The following is an 11148-nucleotide window of genomic DNA, read 5'->3' as shown; positions in this document are numbered from 1 at the left end:
CAAGGTTAAGACAATACTCCAGCTACTTCAGGGAGCATCAAGCAAAGGGCACCTAAATGTGACTAGCCAATTTCAGGCAGAGAAGCCGGAAAAAAGGCGTTATTGGAAATGCATCATTGCTAGGTCCAAACCAATTCACACTGCCTTTAGTAAGCCATCAATTTGCCAGCTTGTTCCCTTTCACACAGTCCCTACTGCTTTGCTACGCAGCACAAGACATGCAAGTGTTTCTTTACACTGATCAGCTGTAAAATATGACGCCAACTAGAGAAGAACGTTTGTTTATGTTTTGATTTTATTTTTCTTATTGTTTAAAGCACGCTAAGGAAATGGGATACATACAGCTACTAGTAATGCAGTCTTCTATAAAACTTGACTACAGCCAGGAGAAGATGCCACGCAAAAAAAGTCTGCAGGCACAGGCTAGTAAGTCAATAAGTAAACATATGCAATGGCGTATGGTAGTTTCTGATTGGTTATCTTCATGATACAGTGAAAACACTTTGTAGCAACGTATACTACTTTAATCAGGGACACTCTGGAAACACAAAATGAGTGAACACAAAATGATTTATTAAAAGAGATTTGGCGGGGGTGTCCTGGTGGCTCAGTGGTCAAACCCAGGACCTTTGTCACATGTCATCTCTCTATCCCAGTCTTTCCTGTCTATCTCTACTTTGATCTGTCGATTAAAGGCAAAAATGTCCTCCCCCCAAAAAAATAATAAAAAGAGATTTGGCGGGATCCTCTGTCCCCTGGGGGTCACACACTGGCAGTAGTGGTGAGGTGAAGGGGTTAGAGCAAGAGGTATGCTTTTAAGCTGAATAGACTAATTGGTTGCAGCTGGACGGCTATTGAGAACCTATGTGCCAGGTGAGTCTCCCAGCTAGAACTTACATTACCACTCCCATGTAACGTGTAAGAAAGGCGGCTTTTTAAAGTACTCCTTTCACACAGACACCAGAAGCCTGCCTTGAACCGGCTTCATAATGCCGGTGTGACCCTCTCACACAGAAGTCAAAGCTGCCATTTTCATCTGTGTGAAAGGGGCTACTGTAAACAAGCACAAAGAGAGACGCCATCAAAGGCCTGCTGGGGTGGAGAGTTTTCTTTGATAGTGGATGTGATCTGTAGAATTGAACAGTATGTGAGAATGTCTCCCAGGGGCAAACACAATCTCATGAGATCACCATTTATACAATTACTGGCAGTAGGCTATGTGTCACCGACTGTAGGAATGAGTGTTAAATGTACTTGGAAGCTGAATTTTTAAAATAATTCTAATGACTAAAGAAATGTCAAAAGTTACCTCCTTTTCCCCTTACATTGATATGTATTTTCAAAAGATTTCAGACCCACCCCCAGACCCAACTAGCATTTAAAGTTGTTGTTTTTTGTTTGTTTGTTTTTTTACTTCCTTTGTATGGTTCTTCCCTTTCTTATTGATGTATTACTTTATCTTATCGCTTTTGCTGTTGATTTTATCTGCTATTGTTTTTGTCTTTGTAAAGCACCTTGTAACTGTGTTTTGAAAAGTGCCATACAGTGAATAAAGACCATTCCAATTTGTGTACTTACTGTATTACAAACATCCCAAAATAAATTGATTTTGAAATATGTTTGGTACAAGAAGACAAACAATAAGACAAAGACAAGAAGGCAATTTTTTTTTTATTGCCATTGTATGCAGAGCATCAATAATACAGAATCTAGAGAAAAACATTTTGAACAACAACAAAAAAGCGCTCCCTTATTTTCTGAATTATTAGAATTATAAGTAATAGCCTATACTACACAGAGAGTACACTAAAATATACAATATTATCATCTGCATAGAGATACAGTTTGAAATAAAAGACAACCCACAAAACAACATAGTACATAAATCCTCTGGCCGGTCAGAAATAAAATGGTTGATGAGGAATAAAGTCACTGGTTACAACAGTAAACATGTTTGTGGTGATTAATCATGTCCATCAATGCTTCTACCTCTTTACTTTATCACATAAACAAAATGTCAGATATGACATCACCAAAACCGACACGTGAACGTCATGTGAACTCTGAAATATTAGTATTTCCAAAAGTTTGAAGCACAGACATTTTGCTGTTTTGTTTACTGCATGGAAATCGTATCATCAGTAGACTTCATTTTGCAGTGGAGTTGGGCTGAACTGTTTGAGAGCATGAACATTAGTTTGGAGAAATGTGTCAAATCAATTGAGGAAAAACTGTATTTCCATCTGAAGAGTGAGTTTAACCCTCTTGTTCAACTGCGTTACTCTCACTTCTCCTAAGCACACTTCACACATAATGACTGCAAGATAGCTGTGCTAAACAATATGATCTGGAATATTAAGGGAATGTTATTTGTGATATCAAGGATTAAATAGGACTCTTTTCCTCTGAATAACTCTTCTATGTCTTAAATCCACATGTTTATTGCATACAGGTATATAGGCTGCATGTGCACTGCCAACTGAGGCAATTTGTGTGATTTGATTTAACTTAAGGATATCATTTCTATTGAGTATCTGACTTCTCAACTCAGCAACATCGTGGTTGGAAATCTGTTATTAAATATTGCAGTAGATCTTGTTGTTTTCACTCCTCCACTGTTCTGTGTAGTGTCTGTTGGAGCAGTGTTAGTGATATTTTTCAAGCAATTTTCCTGAGGTGTGTACTTCACCACAAAGTGAGTGAAAAACAAAAACTGTCAATAGAGTTTTGGGCCAATATAAAAGAATCAATACATCAAAATGAGAGAACAAAGCATGTTTACATCAAAAGAAAAGTTTTGTTTCTTCTCTTCATTCATTGGTTACATTTTGCTGTTGTCATGTGAAAACCTTGGAAATCCAATTTTGGGTATTTTCATGTGTTGACTTCATTTGAAGGATTACATGCTCCTCTATGGGCTGAGCAAATTCTACAACCCTTGGGCTTACGAAACCCTTTTGAACCCGCATTGGATAAAATGCATGGTGGCCAATCTGGAAGCCAGGCTGTTTTTAATTTGTTACATTAATAATCATGTGATAGAGATGATGTAGCCTAGACGTAACAAACCAGAACAGGCTCTTACAAATGCATGGTAAGGTTAACCCCATGAAACGCTTTAAATTGGCTCAAATATTTGAAACGCTTTAAATTGACTCAAATATTTGAAAATATGTCTTCTAATGAACCACAAAAACAGCAAAAGTGTCACGAAAATGTAGGTCTCTTGTTTGTGTGCATGTGTGTTTGTGGGAGTATTTATGGACAGCATGTTGATTTTATTCCTTGTTTTATTCCAGAATTTCCCCTTGGGGATCAATAAACTGCGTCCTTATCTTTATTTGTGTGCATTTTATCAGTGTTTTCCAAACCTTTAGTCTTGCTTTAGGAGAATAAGCGTTGTTTCAGTCGTGCTTCCTTAGCCTTAGCCATGCATGTTCTTGGCAGCCTCACATCATGTTCATTATCGGCCCACCCACTCCTATATCAATAACGGGGCTGCAGATGCCCTGGAGAGAGGGCTTTGCAGAACCACAGAGCCCCAGGCAGTAATGCTGATGTGACGAGTTCACGTCAAAGTCAGAGGAGAAACTCTCGCAATAAAAACCCTTCAAACAGGCGAGGCTTGCTCTTTTCTAAGTAGAATCAGACAGGTGGAATAACATGTAAGAAGTGACCCGAAATAACCTGCGGAACGTACGGCGACAGAAGGCAAAATGTCGGAGTGGTGTGGCGGTTGTGTCCAATTCAATTGATCTAAAAAAAAAAAAAATAATAATAATATAGGCTGGTCTCAATGCTTTCATATTAAAAAAAAAAGAAAAAAGAAAATTGAAAAAAGGGCTGATGGAATCACTGTGAACCCGCTGCCACATTGGCTGGGTAAAAGGAGCTGACGTGTGTGTGTGTGTGTGTGTGTGCGCGCGCGTGCGTGTGTGTGGTTGTGTGTATGTGTGTGTGTCAGAGAGAGAGAGAGAGAGAGAGAGAGAGAGAGAGAGAGAGAGAGTGCGTGATGTGGCAGACAAGGGACAAGACTGGGATGGGAATGATGAGTGTGTGAGAGAGAGAGTGAGGGAGAGCGAGAAAGGGGAGGGGAGAGCAAGGGAGGAGAGGGCAGATGAGGGGGGCAGAGAGAGAGAGAGAGAGAGAGAGAGAGAGAGGCAGGTGGAGAGGGGAGGGGTCTGGGGGTGGTCCAGACAGTCGCTCCTTGTGTACCTCACACACTCTCAGCCTCTGCGCATCATTTCAGTGAAGCCCGGCTGTTGCCTCCCCTGTTCCGTCACTCTTAACCGCCTGGCTGTTGAACAACACAACCGCCTCAACGTTAAACTCCATCACTTTCTTTTCTTTCTTTCTTTTTTTTTTCTTTTTCTTCTTCTCTTTCTTCAGCCCAACTGTTCAACTCTAAACCGGCTAGGGCACTTCGCTGTAGCGTTGTATGGATAATACGGGTCTGCCAAGCTCATTTCTCCCCTATCCGAGAAGAAGCGCACGGTGGAAAACGTTGATCAAGACTAAAGGGAACCAGCCGTGATCCATGGACATACAGCGCATCATGAGAAGACTACAGCTGCCAATAAGGTATATATAGGAAACAAGTGGGAATTTGTTCCATAATATCAGCGTGCCGAATCACTTAGGCTTATGCGATCTGCATAGGCTTAATTTTACGGAGTGATTTGTTTAAGCACTTGCGGCTGGGTGGGATGCGTTCATTTGTGCCGTTTTGTCTTATCGCAGCATTGGTGAGGATGTCTGCATCGCGGAAAATCTCTTGTCAGTAAGCCTAACCTGTTCACGCTGCAGCAGTATAGGCTTCATTCTCCACAATTTGCATGTGAGGAAAGGATCTATTGCTTCCACGAACCATAAGTTGTCTGTGTTGCCAGGCTATTGCTGTAGAAGTCACTATTTTGTATTGTTGTGTTCAGATAAAAAAAAATCCCAAATCATCTCAAAATTGTCATCTCCGCTTACCCAAACACCAGGCTGCAGCCCATGCAGTCGGGAGAAATTAGATTTATCTGCTCATATGAAACAAGTAACTGATTTTTATTTTTTTTTTATTTCGGAAAATAATATTATTTTTAAAGTAGCCTTGCCCCACGTTGTAGTTTGGAGTGGAAAGTGATGCCCCGACGCATCATTCCTATTTGGATCTTACAAGTCCCATTTATGCCTTCTGAGTTGATGATGGGCAGCCTACATTTTAAAGAGACTTACCCCATTATAGCCTGCACCAAGGCCCCAGTTTAGGATACTATTCAAACTATAAGCAATCAAAATTGTAATGGACCAGATTTCCAAATGAGGTTAAAAATGTTACCTAATTCTTGCCTTGCAACATTATTTCCCCTTGACATGACATTGGCACGGAGGTTCTCACTTATTATTCACTTCTCCAGAGGCTAGCTGTGGCATTTTTCTTGATAATACAGTGGAATACAGTGCAGTGCTTACGCTTTCCAGTCAGACCAAACAACAGTCCTTGAATTAGATGCATACATATTGGAGTAGGCTGCAATCCAGGGTGAATATATGGAGAGGAAGGTTGACTCATCTAGTGTAGGGCTGAAGTGTTCACATGATGAAGCACTCATGCAGTCTGCTGTGTTGAGTGTTTTGTTCACCTAATAATCATGGTGTGGTAACTTTTGGTGCATTGTTTAACCCCAAAGCACAATACATACACATACAGACATACAGTATATGCTACCCACAGCTGTGGTTAACATGGGTGCAAAATGGTTATTTTATTGCTATTGTGCAAATAACAAAAATATATTTACACCATTGCTTGCTTTGTGCTCCACTCCTATGGTTTAGAGGCTCAGACTGCCGTATGTTTGGCAGTCAGTGTCAGTTGATTGTTTGAGAGCCAACAGTTTAGGGCTCAGCACACTCTTCTTCACCTATTTTTATTTCTCAGAAACTAGGCTATGGCAAAGACGGGAGAAACAGGAGGTGAATTTAACAAAACAGCATGAGCACGTGATTCAGCCGCATGATGTCATGGCATACAGCAATCGCCTGCAAGTACTGTTCTTGTTCAATGTCTAATCAATCTTCATCCCTGCCTCTGACTCCAGCACCAAAACAGCACATAGAAATATAGCCTGCAAGTCCTAGAATCAAGCATAATACAAAGTAGTCCGTATGAGGCTGTGCTTCTGCCCATTTACTGTTCAACCTCAAGTCCTAAAATTAATCATCATAAAATCATTCTGTAGTCAATTTGTACATCCAAATGGAATTTCATTCTGCAGTTCTTCTCTATTTTACAATGTGTAAATGGAGTATAAAAGGTGCAATAACAGTTGTCACTGGAGGGCAGTAATTGATTGGCATTCTTCAGAGTGATCTACACTGTACTATGTATGTATTCAGTTTGGGTAATCACATATAGAAATATTAACATTACTTATGATCAAAACTGTTGGACTAAAACTGCATAATAAACATAAGAGTAAGTGATATAAAAAGACAAACATTTCTTTGTTCACAGGGAGGACCTGGCATGGACCGCTGTGTCTAAATGAAGTGGTTCAGCCATGCAATGTTCCTGGAAGGCAGTGATTCTGCTGGCCTTGGCCTCCATTGCCATCCAGTACACCGCCATCCGGACACTCACCTCCAAGCCTTTCCAGCTGTGCCCCTTGCCCAGCCCCCAGAACTGCGGTCTGGGGGGGCAGGAGACAGAACCGCCCTTTGAACGGGGAGCAGCGGGCGGCGGAGGCTGCGATGACTACCCTTACTTTTCTATCAATGCCACCCGTAAGACCCACATCTTGGTCCTGGCCACCACCCGCAGCGGCTCCTCCTTTGTCGGTCAGCTGCTCAACCAGCATCAGGAGGTGTTCTACCTGTTTGAGCCTCTGTATCACGTTCAGACCACTCTAATTCCACGTCTGTCGCACAGCCGCAATGCTGCGGACCGGCGCGTGATGCTGGGCGCCAGTCGGGACCTCTTGCGAAGCCTGTACGGTTGCGACCTCTATTTCCTTGAGAGCTACATCAAGCCGACGCCTACCAACCACACCACCGACAAACTGTTCCGCCGGGGCGCCAGTCGGGCGTTGTGCCAGCAACCTGTGTGTGATGCCTTCGGTCCCGCTGATGTTAATGTGGAGGAGGGGGACTGTGTCAAGAAGTGTGCAGCTCTAAACATGACCTTAGCCACTGAGGCGTGCCGCGAGAAGCGGCATGTGGCGATCAAGATCGTCCGGGTGCCGGAGATCGGAGACCTGCGCGCCTTGGTGGAAGACCCACGGCTGAATATTAAAGTGATTCAACTGGTCAGAGATCCTCGTGGGATCCTGTCATCACGGATTGAGACGTTCAGGGATACATATCGTCTGTGGCGCATTTGGAGGGCCACGGGGCGACGGCCCTACAATCTAGACTTGAGTCAGCTTACAGTCGTCTGTGAAGACTTTCTCAGTTCCGTGTCGACCGGTCTCAGTCACCCCTATTGGCTGAAAGGGAAATACATGTTGGTTCGCTATGAGGATTTAGCTAGAAATCCGCTCCTCAAGACAAAGGAGATCTATGACTACCTGGGGCTGCCTATGGATAAAAATGTGGAAGACTGGATACATGCAAACACTAGGGGCAGCAATGAGCCCTCAGCAAAACACAAGTTTGGTACAGTGAGAGACTCGGCGGCTAACGCAGAAAGTTGGCGGTTGAAACTGTCGTATGATATGGTAGAGTATACGCAGACCGTGTGTCAAAAAGTACTTCACCAGCTGGGATACAAGGCTGTGAAATCAGTGGAGGAATTGAAGAACATGTCCCTCTCACTGGTACAGGACAAAACTTTTGTACCTTTTTTGTAACAAAGATAGTTCTCTAATGACTATTTTTGATATATTTATAAATGTTGCCTTATAATTTCCTTAGTTCAGTTTTTTGTTTCTGTAATTTTGTTTCTTCAAATTTGCACTAAACTTTAAAGATCCTGAATGCACCGAGGGAACTATGATGATGATTCCCCAATGTTACAGAACAGCACACTTTAAAGTCAAAGTAATCAAAACAAGCTAGTTTACAAATGTCTCATTATTTACTTTTCCATGAATAGAACCAAGACATGGCACTGTCTTCATTAATTTCCTGTATGCAAGCTGTTGTTTCAACAAAAGTAAAATGTTGCCCTTCAAATTGTGGGAGCGGGGAGGGGTCTGCTCTGTGAAGCAGACGTGTGGTTTTTTTTTTTTAGACCTGTGATGACAAAATTGGACTGTACAAGCCCTACTGTGCAATAAATAGTGAATGTCGCAGTCAACCTTTACCACTATGGCATTTCTACCCATGTGGGAGCAGGAGAGATACTTGTGGCAGATGTCACACTGCAAAGGATAATTGCAGACAATTAATAGGCACTCAAGTCAAAGGGACCGCATCCCACCGGATGTCATGAGCGTGTCATCACACGATTTAGACCATCTGTGATGGACAAACAACTAATGAGTGGTAATGCTGAAATCCTCGTTAGGTATTTAGACATGAGGTCACATTTTTGAAGATGATTACATCGTTAGAAATATGGATTATAGACATTGTTTAGGTTCTAATCCAAGTATAAATTGAAGCGTACAGATAAAGAAAAAAATGTATCAGTTTCATTTTATTTTTATGGCCATATACTTGCTGGTTTATTCCAAATCATTGGGAGTGTGGATTTTACACTGCTTCTTCTGTCTTTAACACCACTCCAGTGTAGAGTCTTTAGATAATGAGACACACTTTGAAAAATTAACTCATCTGATAAACATAAAAATGACTTACTTGGTTCTTCGCTGATGGATTTACTTGATAGAATAAGATCACATACAACATATGAATTTTAAAACAAGCACAATTTTTGCTCTTTGAGCAGATATTATACAGTTAATACACAGAGAAGGGAAAATTTGATAATCTACTTCAGAATCTACATGAAGATCAAAGGTGGCCAAACGGTGTATTTAAAGTATCAGACATCATCGTCGGTATGGATACTGTCTCAAGAGAAATGATGCAACTGTGTTGATGGTGTATAAAGTGATGTTGGCTCATGAATGTCTGTCTTCTCCAAGAAGCATAAAGATTCATACCTGAGGAAGATATGCCTTTGTAGAATAATTGTGTAAATTGCAAATTCCTGTGTTTGCTTCCCTGCTGGTTTTGACAGGATAAGACATTAAGCATAACAACCACATTTACAAAACATGTCTATATTAAATCAGAGATAAAAGCCTCCATTACAGTACATGACTGTCATTAACTAGCCCAGAATCTGGGACAAATTTTCCAATCATGTTTGGCATGTTTCCACCAAGCAACGTAAAAGGGTAGATGATTACAAAAAGCTGAAATCCTCGCAAATCCTAGAAAGAAATGTGTCCTGTTTTGTCATACTCCTTTTTTACAAGAAAAAGACTGCTGAACCCTTTGGACAGGTGCCAAGGCATGGAATAACTTTCCTGTTTTGATCAACAAAATATTTCTCAGTTTAGATTCCTATTTGTTCATTTCTGAACAGGAACAAACTTTTCTGTTCTTGCATTCAAAATAACATTCCTGAACTGATTAAGCACAAAATAATATCATGTTGGTCAATAATTTTCATTACTGTAAAACTGAGTGCATTATAATCTATGGATATTGATGTAATCTTGGACCATTATTGCAGCAAAAATAAACATGCAGAAATCTCAACAACTCCTACACTTGAGACCCAAAAACTGGCACAAACAGCAATGTTCGGTGAACTTTTGCAGTTCCATTGCATGAGTTGCTTACCGACTCATGCAATATCTAGTTTGGCAAATCATCTGCCCATGAGGACAAGACGATAGAAAGCAGACTACAGTGACCATTTCATGCTGAATACTGAATATCTAAACCTCCTTCCTAGCAACTTAAATTGAATGTGTTTTTTGTATTATGTATAGTTTAACCAAAATGGTAACAATGTGTGCACAAAACAATGTTGCTAGTCTATTTGAATAGCAAGAATGGCACATAAGAATATTTGGTAATATATTTAACATCAAACAGAAGCATTTGATTATTTGGATATTTATTTTTACCATGTAATCTCCATCATTTAATCAAGCCATATTGGTAATGCACATAAACATATTGCATTCGGAGGCTCATAAGCCACGAAGACAGAAGAGAAGGCTCCTCCATAATACTGGGAGCAGAATTAATGGTCTCCTATTTATTACTGCAAATTTCTGTTTCAAGGGAATACATCAATGTATAGATACACTGTTTGGACAAAATAAATGAAACGGAAACAAAACATGATTCTAAATTTGTAAGTGCCCTCTCGTAGCGTATACCATGACATTAGAGAGATGTTTAATTGTATTTAATGTGACTATAACAATACTGTAGATATGTTGAATGTGCAGGTACAGCAATGAATGGTAAAGTAATGTTTGTCCAGAACACCATTAGAAATAATGTTTTTGTTTTCGGGAAAAATGTTATTCTTCATTTCCTTCAGCCTTTTACAAGCCAAGCTTCAGATGGTGATTTCTGTGACTGGCATCACAGCAAATAACTGTACAGTTGTATAACATGCAAATGGGGCACAGAGTTTTGAGAGGAGGCCGTGTGGACAGAACAATGTAGGCTAGCTGTCCATTGATTTCCTCGCACTATCCACTTGTTTACCCATAAGAGATAAACCTTGTGAATGGAGCATCACACACTCAGGCTCATCAGTATTGGTGACTGGATGTCCATTGAGATGCAGAGCACAAACCTTTGATCCTCCTCTGTGCCGGGGCTGGAGGCAAGCTCTCTCTCCCTCTCTCTCTCCCTCTTTCTCTCTCTCTCTCCCTCTCTCTCTCTCTCTCTCTTCTCCTCTCTCCCTGCTTCCTCCATCATCCACCTCTTTCTTTCTTACAGAGATCCCAGGGGATTGTTCCTTTGCCTCAGTGCTCACTCTGTTTTTTCGCATGTTACCTCTGCATCTTCTGGATGTGCTTGACATAATTTTAATTTCAAACTAGGAGATACAGCAAAGTAGAACTTTACACGTTTGTGTGTTTTCTTTAGGCATCAACAGAGCAGCTACACTCGCTGAGATGGCTGGACTGCATAGACGTGGAACGCTTGCAAGCTCTTGTATGACAATCTTGTAGTCCT

General features: G+C 41.0%; 1 protein-coding gene across 1 annotated transcript; it reads left to right on the top strand.

Annotated features, from left to right (window-relative positions):
• The first annotated feature begins 6551 nt into the window (after positions 1 to 6551).
• LOC139642411 (carbohydrate sulfotransferase 1-like) lies at positions 6552 to 7838 on the top strand. The gene has a single exon (XM_071517230.1). The coding sequence runs from the start codon at positions 6552 to 6554 to the stop codon at positions 7836 to 7838; it is 1287 nt and encodes a 428-aa protein (XP_071373331.1).
• The last annotated feature ends 3310 nt before the right edge of the window (positions 7839 to 11148 follow it).

Source organism: Centroberyx affinis, unplaced genomic scaffold (assembly GCF_046629955.1).
Source record: "Centroberyx affinis isolate AG114_WGS23_722 - 3 ecotype Tasmania unplaced genomic scaffold, CSIRO-AGI_Caff_v1 ptg000476l_1, whole genome shotgun sequence".
Taxonomy (NCBI): domain Eukaryota; kingdom Metazoa; phylum Chordata; class Actinopteri; order Beryciformes; family Berycidae; genus Centroberyx; species Centroberyx affinis.
The sequence above is the reverse complement of the archived record's forward strand: the minus strand, read 5'-3'. Positions and strand labels throughout refer to the sequence as shown.

Bases quoted from the DNA above. Each gene is read 5' to 3' on its own strand.
- LOC139642411 (XM_071517230.1), top strand. From the start codon at position 6,552: ATGCAATGTTCCTGGAAGGCAGTGATTCTGCTGGCCTTGGCCTCCATT.